At 46.3% G+C, this 19,219-nt stretch overlaps 2 protein-coding genes across 2 annotated transcripts; both read right to left on the reverse strand.

The window, feature by feature from the left end:
• Positions 1-14: 14 nt before the first annotated feature.
• On the reverse strand, positions 15-9,518 carry cables2a (Cdk5 and Abl enzyme substrate 2a). Its single transcript, XM_061075231.1, has 9 exons — positions 8,938-9,518; positions 8,459-8,551; positions 6,214-6,291; positions 5,971-6,070; positions 4,543-4,711; positions 4,355-4,452; positions 3,274-3,380; positions 2,945-3,149; positions 15-1,672 (listed from the first exon to the last, which is right to left on the reverse strand). Exons 1-9 carry the CDS (start codon positions 9,516-9,518, stop codon positions 1,532-1,534), a joined length of 1,572 nt encoding a protein of 523 aa, XP_060931214.1. The 3' UTR covers positions 15-1,531.
• A 3,292-nt stretch (positions 9,519-12,810) lies between these two features.
• Positions 12,811-17,865, reverse strand: xkr7a (XK related 7a). The gene is made up of 3 exons (XM_061075230.1): positions 17,315-17,865; positions 14,010-14,209; positions 12,811-13,766 (listed from the first exon to the last, which is right to left on the reverse strand). The coding sequence occupies exons 1-3, from the start codon at positions 17,863-17,865 to the stop codon at positions 12,811-12,813; spliced, it is 1,707 nt and encodes a 568-aa protein (XP_060931213.1).
• Between the last annotated feature and the right edge of the window lie 1,354 nt (positions 17,866-19,219).

Here is a 19,219-nt window from a genome sequence, read left to right on the forward strand (position 1 = left end):
TTTAACATCTTTAATTCAAAAAGTATTTGTCGTGTAGTCCACCAACATGGAGGAGGCAGGGTTTGTTACTGATACTCTAGAAAGCCACCAGGGGGCGATCTAGATTCAGATTCACAAATGTTGCTGGATTTGAAACAACTCTAACCCAGAAGTCTAATCAGTGTCTGAAAATTTAATTTAAAAAAAAAACATTTTACAGTAAGAAAACAATGGATTATTTCACAGTTTGACATCCAACAAACAGATACACTTTCTGCAGTTACACATTACAGACGCACAACACTGAATCACCACCATGTCCACAAAGTGTGTGTGATCACGCAGACAAAAGAACATCAACATTTAAATTCTCTACAGCAGCAAGACGAAGAAATGTCAACGTTAAATATCACTGACGATAAGATGGTTAACCATTTCACTGCCACTGTGGTTTCAGGCACTTTTCTTTTCTCCCCCCCCTCCCCCTCGTACTCATCCGTCTTTTGGCACAAAGACCCGAACGCTTCGCACTGCGGTCAGGTTCCACCGCTGTTGGCACAAGAAACTCGTTCATCCATTCACAAACTGCAGAGTGGGATTCCTCCTTCAGTCACAAACCAGTCACCGTCCACCGGCTCTCAACGGAGCGCAGGGACAACCGCTCCAGTAAAACGTTTACACCTCTTTGGGTTTGACTTCATGAGCAATTCAAAGATATGAGAAAAAAAAAAGCAAAGATTCCTGAGAACTGAAAGAAATATGACATCTAGAATTACATTCCAGTGCATCCAACAAAAACATATCCCTGGGTAATAAGACATTTCAAATAAAAACATACAACTTCTATAAATACGACAGCTCAGAAATCCTCCTTCTTTACACGTGACACCACAGACACTATATCAGCAGATTCAACAACAACAACAAATTCTTAAACACGGAGCTGCCACGGTTGTTTTTTTGATGAATACACGAAAGTGGCTGCATCGCTGTGGGACGGACATTTCAAATTTAAACATCGCTTCTTGAAAAATGGACTAAAACCTTGTTACACAACCACAATCTACAGTTGTAATGTCTAATGGCTAGAAATGTCACAGTGGTTTGTAAAAGGCGTTCACAAAAATCAGCAGAGTGGTTTCTCTGTCGTTTGTGATAAACACTAAACTTGAAGTGTTTAGTCGGGAGAAAGGTGCCAGTGAAGAGTTTTCCACAAAGATCACAGCGAACGCTTCAAAAACAGGCGAGGAAAACTAGGACGTATCAGAAAAATCATGAGAAAGTAAAAGCACAAATAACGTGCTGATTGGACGTCTCTAACATAGAGCTCATGACTGCATCACCATCAAAACGTCACACGTACAAAAAACACACACATTCAGACCGAGCGTAAACGAGTTCTTCTCACGGACAGGAAATAAATAGAATTTGTTTTAAACAGGACGGCTTATAAACTGGTCAATCCACCACACACACAAACACACACAATCAAACAAACACACACTTGCTGGTGTTATCGATGAAGCCAGCGGCGTGCGGGGGGGGCGTCACTCTAACCCTGCTTCACCAGTCTGCGGTAGTGCGGCATGACCTTGCTCTCGGGAAGGTAAAGTCCCATCTCCAAGGCAACCAGCACCGGGAACTCCAGGGGAATCAACTCTCGGCCGTTAATACGGAAACGCTCCTCCAGCTTCTGCTCGTCCGCAGGGAGAGAGAGAGAGAGAGAGACACACACACAGGAGGAGTTTAGAGGAACATGTTGTGATGCGTCACATCCATTAAGAGATCAAGCAGGTGAACGACGGAGACATTATAACATCACTCTATCGATATCTGCTCCATAACCTCCTGCTCATGAGGCATTTACTGCATTTTAATGTCTTTAAAGTCCATAATGGAGTCGGGGGACATCTTGGATTCGATGAAAGGCTTTGAGAGATTTATTGTTTGGATATTAAAAGAAATCTGCTGGAAGAACTTCACTCCTGTCTGTGAGAGTGTGAGTGTGTATGTGTCGCTCTTCACACATTTATTTAGTTATTAATCGATGATGTCGGATCATGAATCCTGATCGTTAACGTCACTTTCACCCTGATGTCCTGACTGTCTCGTGTTGTGTAAACAAAATGGAGTTCTCCCCCCCAATGGGTTTAAATACGTGTCTCATAAACTCTAGTAGTAAACTTCAGTACTGTTCAAGTCCTAATTACTTCTAATGAGTGTTTATTGTTACTGTGTACAGTGAGCGCAGGTCAGTGGGGGAGGGAGGAGGGAGGACATGTATAATACAGCTGGAAGGTACACGCCAGTTCGTGAATGCACACATTGTGGAAATGTTAAACTAAATTTACCGACATGAGTCACAATAAGTCGGTTATAAATGTCGGTTTTGGTACATTTTCTGTAAATTGCCCGGCCCTAGTGCAGATCCTCATAAAAATCGGGATCTGGTGAATTTAAGTGAGGTTTCACAAGGGGATTGTTGGTCCTTGGCAGAGGTGTGTGCTCTACAGAGGGAAATTGTATGAGATATATATATATATATATATATATATATATATGATCAATATTGAATGGATTCATTAAAATTTAAATGTGTGGTTAATTCTCATGTCCCTCTGAGTCAGAGAAGCCGTTGTTCTCGGGGGTGCAGTCAAATTAAGACTTCTTACTTCACCGTTAATCAACCTGAATAATTCAGATTTTAATCTCACACTATTTACTCACATAACATTGACAAGAACCTGTTTCTGTTCCTGAGTAATATGGAGTGTTGAATAAATAATGTTTGTTGAATAACTTGAGTTGAATGTGTGTTACAGGGTTTTTCTACTTTGTCTTCACTTCAGTTAAACATCATCCTGCTTTGTTTCAGGTTTGTATACATTAACAGAGATTTGTGTGTGTCTGTCTCTGTGTGTATCTGTGTATCTGTCTGACTGTGTGTGTGTCTGTGTGTACTGACATCAATGAGCTGTTTGACTTCTGGCTTCCGCAGATCACTGCTGATCTTCGCAGCCAGCAGCACGCAGGCCGCCGCCACCAGCTTCCTGTTCTGCTTGTTGAGGCGACCCTGCAGCACCAGCTTCTCAAAGTAAACAAAGGCCATCGCTATGGTGACGGGCTGCAGGCCGCAGTCCTCGCTCCCGAGCCGCATGTCCCTCTTCAGGCTAGAGCAGGGGAAGGGGAACGGTTACTGAGGAGTTTACAGAGAAAGACTGAATCATGTGAGGAGGTTCAACCTTCAGGAGGAGTAAAGTTTGAACATCTACGTGCAACTGAAGATGTCTGCACCTTCTTATCTTGCTCAGTGTCAGCTTAATGTGGGGGAACTTCTCCTTGAAGGTGTTGTTCATGTTCTTCTTCAGGTCGGACGGCTTCACGTACTCGATAACAGTCGTCTGCAGAGACAACAGAGCGGAGCAGCACGTGAGCAGAGATCACAGAACAATAAAGCTTCACACATTGTTTTGTAAACTGTCTCTGGAAAGTGTTTCCCACACGTTCTCATGCTGGAGGTTTCTGTCTGGTGACTGAGCAGCAATGGAAACATGTGATTGTAGAGAACTGCTTCACTTTAACAGGTTAAAGGACTGCAGCTAACAACAGCCCATGTGAAACAATTAGTCACGTGACTCATAAGAGGAAGCAGGTAAAACAGGTCAAGAGAGAACTTCATATATACAAACAGGAAATCAGTAATCAGATCTCTCCCCTAACCACAACCGTAATCTGCAAACATGGCTCTCTTACTTTCACTGTGAGAAAAGAGACAGCCATGTTTGTTGTGAAATGTGTGTGTGTGTGTTTTTGTCATAACAGTTAGAGGACGGACCGACAGACGGGTGGAGAGAGAACTGCTGCTGTTTTAAAAAGGTACGGGTCATTACACAGATCATCTATTTGATTCAGTTGTTACGGTCACTGCAAAGTTCTGTTGTAGAGCGAAGAAGAAGAAGTGATTTCTGGAAGCCCAGCATTAGCCAGAACTGAAAGTTTCCGTCATGTTTCTGTGTGCATTTGTTTTTCCACATGACAATGAACATTCATCACTTTCATATATTAAGTGACAGTTAAACATCCACACTTTACATTTAGAGGCTTAAACGTTTGCACAGTACAACACCTGAGGAAACCAGATTTCTCTAAACCTCTTCTAATTAGGGAAACTAGATTTTTCTTTTTGGTGACATTTCACTGGTTCAATGTATCCAAAGTTTAAAACTTTCTGCTTTTTAACCCTCTGATCGCAGACACACTCCTGATCTCATCAGTACAAAAAGATCCTGAACCACAGGTATGGTAGAAAGTCTTTTGACATTTCAGGGAACGTGACTGTAACCTTGTGAATGAACTGAATAAAAAACAAACTCACCACGTATGATGCGAATATCAGAACCCTCTTGTGTCTCCCACACGGCCACTGGGGGTCACTGAGCAGGTTGGGGTCGTACTCTGCCACCTCCTCTGCATCTAAAAAACACAACCAACAAAAACACGTCGGGTCAGTTAAAGAACCAAAGAAGCAGGCGTGTCTCTGTTCAGATTTAATTTGAGACGTACGCGGCTCTTGCGTCACACTGTTGTTGAGACGACCCTGGGTGAAGTTCCTCTGGCCGTTGCCACGGAAACGGGACTGGGGGGTCTGCGCTGTGCCGTTCTCTGGCACGCTGCCGCCCTTCTGCCTCACCAAGGCGTTGGTCGGATAAAGGAACTGAGCGTACGACACAGTCTGAGGAGGAAACACAAGAGAATCAGAGATAAGGTCAGGGTCACTGTGTCTTTCACTACAGCGCTTTACAGTCATCGAGCAATTTATTAGGAACAACCATACGTCTGCCTTTTCATATGAGTATCCACTCGGGTTCAGCCAATCATGTGGCAGCAGTGGAATGAATTAAACCATGATACAGGTCACCAGCTTCAGAAAAACGTGTGATCTCATTAACTTTGACTGTGACACGATTGTTGGCGTCAGGACGACTTGTTTGAATATTTCTGAAACCGCAGATCTCCTGTGATTCCCCACAGTCTCTAGAGTTCTAACTCGGAGCGATGCCAAAGAACTGGAATAATCCAGAGAGCCGAGGTTCTGTTGAGGGAAACCTCTCGTTGATGAGAGGACAGAGAAGCTGACAGGAGAGCTACAGCTACACAATCCTTACAACTGTGCTGAGCAGAAAAGCGTCTTGAACGTCAAACCTTGAGGTGGACGAAGGACATCAGAAAAACAATGTCGGGCTCAGAGCCTCACAGATTTATCAGTTACTGATATGAAATCTTATCTTGCAGAATAAACATTGAAGATAAAAAAAATTATTTATGTTTCATAGTCATTTATACAGTTTATGTTTAAACTGTTATAAAGTCTCAATTTCATTTCTGTGTCATGAGAAACACTGAAGCTGGACACACGCCCCTTTCTACACCAATCATAGAGAGGCAGCACATGTAGGTGATGGTGACAGGATGTAGAACCTTGGTTTGGACGTTGGTCCAGACATTTGTGTTTTAAAACTCCCTTAAGATGCTTTCAGACGTGCACCGAACTCCGGATAATCTCCTGAGATGATCCAGGACAGAAATGCCTGAGTCAGTTGATTCTGAGAGGGGCTCAATCGGACATTATGTGGAGTTCTTCCAGCCAGCCGTCCCGGGTAAAAACTCCAGAGAATGTCCGTATGAGCCCATGAGAGAATACAGCAGGAGATTATCCAGAGATTTCACACCAAACAAGTGGGCGTGTGGGCGACGTTTCTAACATGAGACAGACAGAACAAATACCCAAGAAGGTAAAAAGGGATTATGTAGAACACACAAACTTAGAAGGACGAAGAGATTTGAAAGCTTTTGGTGTTTGGAACCGACACCGCTGTCCAAACGCTGCAAACAAAGACTTTCACAGCAAGATTTTCCTGTTTCCTGTGAATGCATCTAATCCGCAGAACCTCCTGCTACGCCTCTAGAGTTTGAGTACGACGAGACATTTACCTTTCCACAGGCGCCGAGCTCCACTCCCTCCAGGTAAGGAAGAAGGTCTGCAGCCACCACAGAGGACAGCCTCTGCCTCTGAGTCTCCATCTTCATTTCACTGTTCACAAAGAGTCACACTTACATCATTATCTCCACACACACACACACACACTGACCTGTCATGAGAATGATATGGAGGTTGATGAAAACATAAAAGCGATGGGTGGGTGCTGTGTGCTTGGGATGGTGCTGGTTTTGTACCTGAGGTGAGTGCTCTCTTCATAGGGCAGCACTGAGAAAGTAGCGTAAAGCGACCGCTTGGCACAAATCAGCATGATCCTGCAGGACACAGCAAGTACAGGCAGACAGAACAGATGGAGCGTCAGTCGACAGGCAGCAACCACTTCTACAGCTTCCCAACGCCCGACTTTCACCAGCGCTGGTGAACTCGCTCACAGAGCCACTTCTGTTTCGATCACTCCCACAGCTGAACAACGGCGCCACTACAATCTGGAGTTTACAGCAGGGCGGGGGGGCGGGGGGGGGTCTGAGAGCGGGACCTGCCCCAGTTTGTGCCTCCAAAATATAATCTGTACCATTCAAGTCACAGGGAAACAGTAGGTGGAGCTGAATCATTAGTAAATTAACTGGAAACTATTTTGATAATCAAATAATCTTTTATATCTCAGAAGTCGAGTTTAACAGAAATGACAAAGCTGTCCCTTTTAAAACCAAAAGTTAAATATTAAAGTGTAAATTTGTATGATAATACAAACTACTGGGGAAAAAAATCATAAATATGTTCCAATGCACGTTTTCCAGACTTTGTTTCCTGCACCTGACTGAGAGCCGTCCTAGTTTTCCATAAGTCTGCTGATTGTTTATGTTATTAAACCATTTGGCTGTTGAGTTAAATAAAAAACGTGTATAAAAAAAAGAGTCACTTAACTAACATGAGCCATAAAGTAGCAAATATAAAACTTTGCCTTTGTTTAATGCTTATAGTCTCTTATAGATTCTTATAGATGCTGATCTCTGCCAGAGACACAAACCAGGGCTCTGAGACGAATTCAACAGGAAACTAGTAAACACGTTAAACTTTCACTAGATCTGTAAAACTGAGTTCTCACAGTCTACTAAACTTCAGCACAACTAGTGAACACAACAACACTTTGTGGGACCACAAAACACAAACACCTTCAGCTCCACACAATCCACCGGTCAGTCAACAACACACAGTCACAGCCGGGGACACTCAGCAGTAAACACCCAGGTCCGACCTTGAGAGACAGATATCAAATCTCCTACAGGGAAACAATATCTCACCACTGACTCTCCTGGTGTTGATCATCTCAGATTCATAACCTTGAGTGTGTACCTGGCTCACACAGAAGCAGAGAGACACGCCCTCTGAACACTCACAGATATCATTGTTTTCACACACACCCGCAGAGAACCCGTGACACATCAGCATGTGGGTGGATATGAACATGAGGTTTGTGTCGGACGGTGACATGTGGCGCAGGAGGAATGAAAAACTCTGGAAAAAAAGAAGAAACATCTGTATGACGTGTTTATGAAAACAGAATCATCATCACAAATCCACGACCACGGTGTTGTGGTCTGACGCCGGTGGAGCAGCTCTGGGATATTTTGGTCCGGTGTTGGTAATGTTGTTACTTTGCTGTTGGTGCAATAGGCTGCTTCGGTTCCACTGCACCTCTTTTAGCTTTCGCTTGTAGTAGAAAATTAACTAAGCAAGGTTGAAAAAGTATTTTGTATTTGGACAGTAAGTGTTTGAAGCTTCTCAACAGACTTTTATGACTTGTATTTACATACAACAGATGTTTGAGGACTTGAGCTGTTTTCTGGTGGGAGCTGTTTATGACGTCAATACAGTGAGACCTTTTGCGACTTAATTACCCATCAAAGGAAGGAATGTATGTCTTCTTATCACCTTAGGAAACACATGTGAATCAGCTGTTGTGTTTAGATTCCTCTCCTTCCTCCACCTATGGGAACCTGTCTGGATTGGTTCAAAGAGACAGCCCTCAGCCCTCCTATATAAGACCCTTGTATTTGACTGTTCTTCATCTTCACTCTGAGACCCTTGCGGTTTCCCTGTGTTGATCCTTTCTGCAGAAAGCCCCTTATTAAATACACGTAGATAACTTTGTTGTTTCCAGCCTCTTGTATCTCCAGATTTCCATAACACGCTCCACTCCCAGGAGCGATTCAACTCACGGAAGCTATCGCGACTCAGCAGCTGCAGCGCTGTTTGTCGTCCGCAGCCCGAAAATAAGTCTCTGACAGAGTTAAGCTGCTTATTACAATACATGCAGGAGCAGAGGAACCCGGCTGGACACCGGCCTGGTTCCAGTCTGACAGGAAACTGCCTTTGTTGCTTTGAAGTTCTCTGACATGTGGGTAGTAGGACAGATGTGTTCCTCCACTGTGTGTAAATGTTGTGTGTGTGTGTGTGTGTAAACACAAGCTGCAGACTGACCTGCATCCTCGGGTGTCGTACTGTCTCATGCTCTTGATGAAGTGGACCTTCTTTGGCACCTTGGGTCCAGGAGAACCGGAGATGTTCCTCAACCTGAGCGAGGGGAGGAAACAGGTTTCATTCATCGTCTCAACATCAACCGATCGAACTATGGGTCAGTGATGTCACTCAGGTGTGGAAGGAATGTAAGGATGACCACAAGGGTCAAATCCAAACCACCTTTAGACAACAGGTGTAAGATTTATGATGTTTTCTTAAAACCAAACATCATAAACCTGACAACTACCACCAGAGATAAGACAACAATAAGACTACAAGACACAGAGGAGCAGTGTTCACCAGAAACTGATTATATATAATATACTTTAATAAATAACTACAGATATATATTTACTACTGTAATAGAATTAAAGTAGACTCCTCTCATGATAACAGCTGGTCTCAGTAAAGGCCCATGATGAGGATCCACACACACTCACCTCTGCCGGGAGTCCGGACCTGCTCCGGCCGGGGCCGGGCTCAGGGCGGCGGGCGTGGACCTGGCCCGGGAGCAGGGCTGGTGGCCGGCGGGCCCCGGGGACACGGGGGTGTCCGGGGTCTCCGCCAGACTCACACCGTCCAAAAATACCTCGTTGGCCCCCACAACGGCCGGGGAGGCAGCTCCCGGAGACATGACCAAAGAAGGCCGGGTGGGAGTGTCCCTCACCCCGGGGCCGCTGGAGGACGAGCCGCTGCCGGTGGAGGGCTCCGTCACCTGGGCGGCGGCTCCCTGGACATCCGGCGGGGGAGGAGGAGGCGGAGCCGCCGGAGGAGACGACACCGAGGCGGGTAGGTCTCCGTCGCCGAGCCGCTGCTCCTCCGGGGCGGCTCTCTGGAGCTCCGCACCTCCCCCGGTCGAACCCCCCTGTGGCCGGCCGTCGAGCGAGATGTTGGTGAGGAACAGAAGAGCCGCCTGCCGCCGCCGGGAGTCCTTGGCTTTCCTGCGGTGCTCGCGGTAGGTCCTGGCCGGCTTCGAGGCGCTGCCGCCGGCGGCCGGAGCTCCGCACAGCGCGGTCGCCATTCTGCTTTGAAATGTGGCTGATGACGGATGAGGATACCGGCGCCTCGGCCCCGCCCCCTCTACGCGCTGATTGGCCGAGACGGTAATTATGCAAACTGTATTGTAAATACTCGCAGGTGATTGGATAAGAGACATTAAAGACACGCTGTTGAGGCTCGTATTTGATTGGATGAATGGAAAAAGTGGGAAACGTTTCCGCATTAACTCAAATAATTCTTTATTTATTTATAATTAAAAACCTAATTGATCTTAATTAAAAAATAAGCTTATTTTTCCTTTTCAAAATAAAATAAATGTTGAAATTCTGATGAGTGAGAAAAATAAGACATTTTACTTTTGGAGACTGGGCAGAGATGAACATTTATCACAATATTTGTGCTGGTTTAAAGCTAATTAAAATACAAAATGATGTCAAGAAATAAATAATAATAATATAATTAATACAACATTAATGGAGGTTATAGAAGTGGAACTGTAGTTACCTGGGGCCCCAACATGGGCAGGTTCCTCAAAGAGCTTGGAACTTAAAGCTTGTTTTGTGTGACATGTCATTTTGCACATTAGTGTCTTCTGCACATTACCTGTTTTATACCTCTTATTGTGATTTCACTCCCATTTATATGTGTATTATACCCTCATACCTCCACCTCTGAGGTATCCAACACCAGTGTCTTCCTTCTCAGAAAAGCACTGGTGAAGAAACCCATGGGAAACTGTGATGGTGTGATCAGAGAGGATTTTCATTTTGGTTTCTCACCCCATTGATTTGTGAACATGAAGTGAGAGTGAGTCTGTTTTAAAGAACATTCATCTATCCATCTATCTGCATCTGTGTATCTGTGTATCTTTGTATCTTTATATAAATGTATCTATGTATCTAGTCACAGTCAGGTAAACAAATTGGTCTTTATTGTAGCAACAACAACATAATGATATAACTGTCTTATGCATCTGTTATCTATATATTTATCTATGTATCTATGTATCCATCCATGTCAGTGTAACACAGCACCCTCAGTCAGAGTCAGATAAACACATTGTTCTTTATTGTAGCAACAACAACATAATGAAATTGTCTTCACCTTCTTGATCACTTGTGGGGTTTTTCTTGCTCTGAACAGCAACAGTCTGGTACGACCAGTTTAAGGCTTTTTGATTCTAGCTTTATGTTTGAGGTACAGCCTCAGATCAGCTCCTGTGGTTGTTCCGTGATGGCCTCAGAACCGTTAGCACCATCGATGTGAAGCCTCTGAGGCCTTGGTCCTGACACAGGTGTGGTAAACGTGCTCTGTGGGCCGGTACTTTATGTCTGTGTCAGCTGGGGGGGGGGGGGGAAGAGGAGCCGACAGTGTTTACAACAAAACTGTCGCATCTCAGCGACACTATTTCAAATTAAATTCAAAAAGCCCCTCCCCCTCATCCACATACACTCATACACATGCTGGTATGTGAGCTCACACACACATACACACAAACACACACAGACACACGCACACACACAAACGCAGTTCAGAAACGTTTCACTTGTGACTAATCTATAAAAGAGCAACCCTGATGAAATTAAGAACTTGTTACGGGTCCATAAATTCCTTATTATTTTCTTAAAAGCTTCCTGGAAAGAACTTCTTTTATGTAATTGTATTTATAGATGAGTACAGACAATGTTAAACAGGCAAATTACGACATAGTCAATTCCCCAAATGCTCAGATATTCTGTTTATAAAATATAAGACAAGAAATGCAGCAAAACTTCTCTTCTGAGTGTCTGATGTCTGCAGGTTTTTGGAAGTTGTTTTTGGAAAAATGACTGAAATGATTAAGAGATGATCAAAATAGTTGCAGATCATTTTTCTGTCAATAAGCTTATCAATTATTTGACTAATTGTTTCATGTCCAATTTCAATTAAATAAGTTACTGCAGCTTCAACTCTATTTTTCAGCTGAACATGCAAAAAATTACGAAGAACAAAGTTTCCAATAATCAATAAAAACTTATCTTGGGTTTAAAGGGAGCACTTATTGAAATATTGGAAATCGCGAATCAACAACTGCTCTGTTTTCTCTGAAGCTCACATCAGATGACTTTTTTCTTTCTTGGAAACTTTTGAGGAAAATATGAGAATATAGCAAACCTGTAAAATGAAGTCTTACCAAAAGTATCACATGCCTGTTCTATCAATAATATCAGAGCTATTCTGTTTCGGAGTCTGGAGTCTGTGGCTAATTCTAATTTTACATTTTTTTTTTTCTGACAACAAAGTACAACCACAGACGGCGCTGTCCCTCGGTAACGTCCACATCATTGTACACTTTAATTTACATGGAAATGAACGTGTGCAGTATGAAAATACAACTGTGGTGAGTCTCCTCTGTAGAATACGTCCTGCAAATGCAATGGAAATCTTTTTGTAGCTATTGTATCTGGTGCGTACACATTCTGGATGAAGGTGCGTCTGGTCAGAATAATAGTGACGGCATGTCCCGAAAACAACAGATCACTTGTAAACACACACAAACCTCTTTTTTTTGTTCTAGCTTACCTCAAAAACAAGTGATATATCTATTATAATACCACAGGAATGTTGTAAATCCCACTAACAGCATGAAAATGCTTGAAGCCTTGTCACAAATATCACATTTTTAACTGTTTTTACATTCAACTCAGATGTTGCCTTTAAACTGCCTGTTAGATTTGAAGCAGCATTTTTCAGAGACTCCTTCAACATGAGTGAATATCTATGGAAAATAATGATTATGGCGATCGGGTCCTGTGTTGTGTTTATTGTAGGTTTGTGTTTAAAACATCGCAAAATGCCTCCGCTCTCCATCGTGTTGGGGGATGTTTCGGTTCTAGCTGCCATAAGTAGTCATGCATGTTGAAGGCTGGCCTCTGAGGTCGACGCCCGCCTGGAGAGGAGGAGCAGAAACACCTCCACAGACGAGGACGTGCTCCTCTGATTGATCGACACACGGCTCACACACCTCTCGTCGCTCACCGGACGGCGAGCTCTGCCGCCAAGCTCTTCCTGTACCACTTCCTGACCTGAGAAATGATACAGAAACTAAAATATGCACCATCAGTAGACAACATCATCACAGGTTTCTGCCTTTGTAATAAATAAAGCCACCGCACTCCGTCCCTCTCTTTGTCTCCACTTCCTGACAGTACAGAGAGTGGTCAAGGCGGCGTGGAGCTGAAACAGACCGCTCAGTGAGAGTCACGCCCCTGCCACTTTGATTTAAGGCAGGATGTCCACACGGCAGCGAGCTGAGTCACAGCACCTTCAGCACATCACACGGTGGTCTCGAACTCCATCACTTCTTTGGGGGTGCCCAGACAGCGGTACTGAATCCTCGGAGTGACTGGGGCAGCGCTCTCCAGCACCAGGATGGTCTTACGCAGCCGGCGGTCGATGAAGTGAGCGTCCCAGGCCGGGTACTTCTTCCTGGGAAGGTCTATCCGGATGACAGGCCCCTCGGCTCTGGGCGTGAGGTGTTGCGCCGGCACCTGAGCTCCTCGAGGCGGTCGAACCTGAAAGACGTCTCCGTCCACCCCCGGCCCCTGCTCTCTGTCGGAGCCTTTAGTTCTCTGAAGGGTCCTGGGGGGGCTGCTCACCAAGTCAGGGGGGAGGCTGGTGGCGGGTGAGGCCAGCGACTCCACGGGCACCTCCTTCTCTACCACGTAGCCCCAACCTGAGACTGGGCCGTCGGGGTGCAGCAGACAGTAATACACAAACATGAAGAAGGTGCCCAGGGCGTAGCTGCTGGCCACCACACACACCATGGTGACGGCGTAGAAGTCTGAGGTGAGACCGCCGCGGTACAGGTACCAGGCCGTGGTGAGCGCCACGTTCTCCACGAACACGGTCAGACTGTAGATGAGCATCCGGCAGCGAGTGCGCCCCTCTCTCACGCTGAACCAGCAGAAAACATACACGATGCCCACCATCATGTTGTAGATGATCTCCTCCCACTTGGACATGCAGAAGTCCGTCTCGCCTTGAATGATCCAGAAGGTCATGATGCACCAGTGGGCCACGATGAAGATGCCAAAGTAGAGCTGGAACACGGAGGCGAACAGGGCGAAGGCCAGCGTGCGGGCGCCGATGGTGAACAGGTGCCACAGAATCTGAACGATGACGGCCTTGTAGGACATGGGTAGCTTATCGTCTCGGGAGTCCCTCAGGACTTTCTGATAGGAGGAGATCATCCAGGCGAGGGACATCAGTGAGGCGGAAGCTGAAAGCCCTGAGGAGACAGTGAAGAGGAGACGGGAGGAGAGGGATGGAGAAGTTAGAGAGGAATGGAAACGGCTCCGGGGGAACTTGTTTTTTGCAGTTTAGCACATCAAGAATATAAATCCTGCTCAGCGGCGAGTCGATTGAGTGACTCATCGTGCCCGGCGTGGGCTGCAGCCATTGATTGACTGATGGTTTATTTCTGACATGGCGCTGATGACTGTGGTGATTGTTCTTTTTTGGGGCCACTCACCCTGAAGCGGCAGCACCTGCGTGGCCTGGATCATGATGCTGAGCTGCAGCACCAGCTGAGGGGCGCTCTTCAGGAAGGACTCCAGCAGGCGCAGCATGCTGATGTCGGCGCTCTCGAACATCATGCGCCAGTAGTAGTGGCGGCGCTCCGGGTCCCCGTGCCAGCGGCTCTGCACGCCCAAGTACAAGGCGTGGACATACCTGTGTATCAGAGACACGGTTCACACACTGAGGTTTAACGGAATTCAGGTTTTAATTAGAGCCGGGCAACGATTAAAAGTTTTAATCGCGATTAATCGCATGATTTCCCTGATTAATCACGATTAATCGCATTTGTATACGCAAAATCCAATAATGAATTAAAAAGTAGTGTATAGCGCAATTTTATTTTCAATGTTCTGCCATATGAACGAACGTGCCATAACATTTGTTGTGCAAACACTTTTAACATCAGCATTTAATACGGTAGCAGTTAAATAAAATATTCAGTGTAAATCTCAACTTAACAATGTTATCAAAGCAAATACAAAGTTAAAGCTCAATGCCGCTGCCAGGGCATTAATGTTATCCTCTTCGTTATGAAAGATGTATACTCCTCCCTGCGTCTAACGTAGTCTGCCGAAGCTTCGCTCCACTCGTTGTTTCGTTGAGTGATTTGCTGATATCAACTGTGTGTTTTGCATTCAGGTGATATTTTAGACTGGAAGTGCTCCGGTGATAAGAAAATTCACCTCGGCAGTGGCTACAAATAACTTTGGTTCTGTCGACTCCGCCGTCTGGAAGAACTTTAAAATGAAAATGGCCATGTAAAAGCTCCGTACCCTTATCCATGGTTGTTTATATTCCGGTTCCGCAGCAGTCAGCAACAGACTTTCATAAAAATAAAAGCCTGACTTTCACAATAAAACAATAAATAATCAAACCTGAGTTAATGCGAGATAAAATAATTAGTTGAGTTAAATAAGTGATGAGTTAACTCGATTAAAACGAGTTAACTTGCCCAGCCCTAGTTTTAATACTTTGCTTCAAAAACTCGTGGACATCAAACACAGACTCTCTGATACAAGGCGTGGACATACCTGTGTATCAGAGACACGGTTCACACACTGAGGTTTAACGGATTTCAGGTTTTAATACTTTGCTTCAAAAACTTGTGGACATCAAACACAGACTCTCGGAAGTCATAGCTCGTTATCTCAAACTCGGGGAGCTGTCAGTAGTTCTTGCCAAAAAAGCTGGTTGCTTGCTCCTCTGGGATTTAGATTAGACTGAAAGCGAACTAAGCAGCTCTGTGGTTTTAATTTGAGTACAGACACTGGGGGTTGGAGGGTGGGGGGGTGGGGTGGGGTGGATGGTGCAGAGCTAGTCTGCCATCTCCCTTCAAATGAAATAAGTTAAGGGGGCTGCAGCAGAGGCAAAACATGACGAGGCTGCTGAGAGGAGAAACACAAACAAACGCTCTGAATCCCTCGGTGAACTCCTGAGCTTCTCAACCTCCTCCGTGATGACCTTGTGCAACTCACACACATCACGTAGCAGACACGCACGCGCACTGTGCAAACACCTTTCTGCACAAATGTATTGACCTGCGACATCTATTTGTGCTCCGCAAATACACAACGTGCAAACGACTGTGTCTATCGTCACACGACGCTGTTTGAAAAGAACCGCTGGTTGCCACAGAGGACTGACGCTATAAATGTCTCAGTAATTGCCTGAGGGAGAAAGGGTCAGAGGAGCCCTGTGTCAACAAGCCCACTGAACCACGAGGGAGTTTGTGTAACCCTCTTTTATTCCAGGTTTGTGCTACACAAAGCGCGCCTTGGGACGTAACACACTGAGAAAATAGAGCATATGTGCAGCGATGAGGGTCAAAGGCTGGGCCGTACAGGAAGACACACACACACACACACACGCTGTCTGTAACACAACCCCACATCTCATCTGGTGTGTGCTGACATTTAATTCTGGTGGCCGGCCCAAATTGATCCCGGCTCACCTGACTAACCGTGTATCGGTGACGGATCATCGGTGAGTTAACGGCTGAGGGTGGAACACACAGCGGTAATCCTCTTAATGTGCAGACACACACCGGTCTGAGAGCAGCAGCGATAAATGAAGCTCACACAACAGCTTTAATGGCATTACCGGTAATTCTGTGCCGCCACAATTTTTTTAATGTACTCCTGGACACACACACACACACAGAGAGAGAGAGAGAGAGAGAGAGAGAGAGAGAGAGAGAGAGAGAGAGAGAGAGAGAGAGAGAGAGAGAGAGAGAGAGAGAGAGAGAGAGAGAGAGAGAGAGAGAGAGAGGGAGAAGTCCAAGTCTCCAGGAGGAAATAAGGAATCAATATATATTACCCAGGGGCTGTCTAAGGAGGCAGGAAGAAAAGACCACAAAGAAAGACAGAGAGAGAGAGAGAGAGAGAGAGAGAGAGAGCTGCAAATAAATCCATTGACTAATATCTGATTTCATTATTACACGTTATTTTGTCTTTCTGAAAAAAAATCCCAATATGTCTATGAAACACAAATTACCCTTGAACGTGATCTGATTGCGTGTGACCCTCCTCCCACCACAGCTCATGTGAACGCCTCCTCCCGGCTGGCAGCGGTCCAGGGCCTGTCAGACCCCATCAGAGCTCTCAGGTCTGAGCCTCAGCTTCACTGACTGAGCAGCTGACCCACAGACCTTCTCGCCCTCTGATTAAACACAGGAGCCCCCCCCCTTTCAAACCCGGAGCAGATTGGGGATCATGGATTTTTATAAGAGCATGGGAGGCTCGAGCATCCTGGAGATAAAACTGAACCGGTGCTGAGGAGGAGGTGAGGAGGCCACACATCAGCACAACCTGCCCTCACATCCTCCACTGCTCATTCTGCAGACTCGCCCCAAACCCCTCAAAAGACAAAGGGATTTTTTTTTTCCCCCCTGTATAAGGCGATCGGTGAAGAGAGTTGGTGATTTCGCTGGAGATGGTTGACCTAAAAGCGCGTCAGGGGGTTGGGGGGGGGAGTGGGTGGGTGGAGTCTAATGCTGCTTCTCTCTAAGCCACACAGAGAAATGTCAAACAATACAAAAAGACATTGTGGCATTTTGGGCACAGACCTCCCCTGGATGATTACGTTCCATAAGCGTTGAGCCACATGCAGGGAGGGATGCTGGGCTTTGGGGGGTGCATGTACACACACACACACTCACACACACACACACTCACACACACACACACACAGTTGTGCACACAAAGGCTGAATGTGTAGTCCTCCCCACCTCCACCTCCTCTCGGATACGTTCAGGCTTACCTCCAGACCTGAGCCAGCTGGAAGGTGTGGATGATGGCCTGGAGGATCCACACCAGGACCCTGCAGCAGCCCCGGGCTCCTCCCGTGGCTCCGCCCGGGGATCCCGGCCCCGGCCCCGGCGGCGCCTCCGCCCCGGTGCAGCCAGCGCCCCCCCTGCCGCTGTCCTTGGTGCTGAAGTCCCGGTCCTCCGCGCCCGACGCCGCCACCACGGCCGCCGCCGCCGAGCCGCTGTCGACCGACTCCGAGAAATCGTAGGCGAACCATCGGAAGCTCAGGATCTGCACCACCACGGACGGGACTACCACAAAGACCAGAGTCAGAGCGAAGCACCAGTAGTCCCTCCGAAGGTAGTAGTCCGCCGCCAGCCACAGGTCTGAGGCCCCGTCCGAGAAGAAGACCAGCAGGGCGCACAGGGTCCAGCAGCAGTCCGGCAGCGAGTAGCCCTGCCCGGCCAGGCGGACCCGGAGCGGCCGCGGGTCCGACCTGGAGGGAAGCTCCGCCGGGATGTCGTTCCGCTCGGAGACGGGTGCACCATCAGATTTCGCGGCCATGTTTGTTGTAGGGAAGAGAGTGAGTAAGAGATGGGAAAATGATGGAAGAGGGGGAGGGGGGTCGTGTAGCCTGTCCGTCTGGATGCATAGTGTGGGAGAGAGAGGGAGGGGAGGGGAGGGGAGGGAGAGGCAGGGAGGAGCGCCGGGGGAAGGTGAGGGAGCCGGGGAGGCAGCGCTCATCAATCAGCGGTGATGATGTGGAGAAACGAGATGTTAACGGAGGAGATGAGGAACCTGCAGCTCCGCTCCTTCACCTGCAGAGGGAACTTGAACTGAGGAGATCCAGCTGCAGGAACTGAGGTTCCACATGTTCCTGCTCAGGTTCCTCAGCTCTTACACATGACGTGTGTGAATTCAAACCAGAAACACTCCTGGAGCCTGTGGTGGGAGATGTGCCCAGTCCCTTTAATTATAGATATAACAATATATAAGTGTTGAACTCACTATCAAACTTCATTAAAAAGTAGAACAAAATGTGCAAAATCATTCATTCTGCAGAGAACACCCTCCCCCCTCCCTTCCTGTACACTTCTATATGTGACAGTGGTAGATCATGCATCAGCTTTTCATGTGGTTTAGTCCAGTGGTTCCAAACCTTGGGGCCGGTGTCCCCTCAAAGGTCACATTATTAAATTTAGGGGTCATTAAAGAGGAAAAGTTCTGATGCATGAATTTGTACAAATCTCTTTTAATATGTTCTTCCTGTGAAATGTTGGCTCATCTATTCTCAGCATTATGGTAAAAACAGACAAAAAAGAAATGACACAGGACGAAAAGAGGAAATTTAAACTGTGTTGTGACTTTTTGAGGCGATAAGAAATTCTGATGTTACTTCATTTGTTCACAGCGTTGCCGCCCTCGCCTCTTTCTTTCTATTTCCTTTGAACTGCAAACAAGAACAAGAGAAGGAGCCCAAAGCAGGTGATGCTTTTTGTTCAGGGGCCACAAGCCAGAAGGTTTCGATTCCACAATTTAATTCATCAACTTTTTGTTATTCACAGAAGTTTCTTCCAGCTCCCTTTTGCAGCCATGACACATTTGGAAGAAGACCGAGTCTGACTCACTGCACATCCACTGAGGCAATTAGAGATTAAGGCTGGATCAACAGAAACTGCTGAGAGGCCTCAAAAGCCCCAGATGCACTTCACATAATTTATGTCTGCTTGATAAACACAAATTTGTGAGAGACTCGTAGAACAAAGCTCTAAGTTTAATTAATTAAATGAATTTCCTCCTGGAAGCCCGCAAACCATCACAGACTGAGAAACTGGGAGGGTGAGGTTTCACTGAAGGATCTACACGTCTATAGATATTAAATTTGTAGCCGAATGAACACTTTCACTTTTTATATTGA

Source organism: Limanda limanda, chromosome 7 (genome assembly GCF_963576545.1).
Source record: "Limanda limanda chromosome 7, fLimLim1.1, whole genome shotgun sequence".
NCBI classification, from domain to species: domain Eukaryota; kingdom Metazoa; phylum Chordata; class Actinopteri; order Pleuronectiformes; family Pleuronectidae; genus Limanda; species Limanda limanda.

Excerpts from the sequence above, each read along its gene's own strand:
- cables2a (XM_061075231.1), bottom strand. The coding sequence starts at position 9,518 with ATGGCGACCGCGCTGTGCGGAGCTCCGGCCGCCGGCGGCAGCGCCTCG. Across the intron at positions 4,712-5,970 it reads AGCTCGGCGCCTGTGGAAAG|ACTGTGTCGTACGCTCAGTT; the intron begins GTAAATGTCTCG and ends TTTCCTCCTCAG. Across the intron at positions 3,150-3,273 it reads ACACTGAGCAAGATAAGAAG|CCTGAAGAGGGACATGCGGC; the intron begins GTGCAGACATCT and ends CCCCTGCTCTAG.
- xkr7a (XM_061075230.1), bottom strand. The coding sequence starts at position 17,865 with ATGGCCGCGAAATCTGATGGTGCACCCGTCTCCGAGCGGAACGACATC. Across the intron at positions 14,210-17,314 it reads CAGCTGGCTCAGGTCTGGAG|GTATGTCCACGCCTTGTACT; the intron begins GTAAGCCTGAAC and ends TCTGATACACAG. Across the intron at positions 13,767-14,009 it reads GCAGGTGCTGCCGCTTCAGG|GGCTTTCAGCTTCCGCCTCA; the intron begins GTGAGTGGCCCC and ends CTGTCTCCTCAG.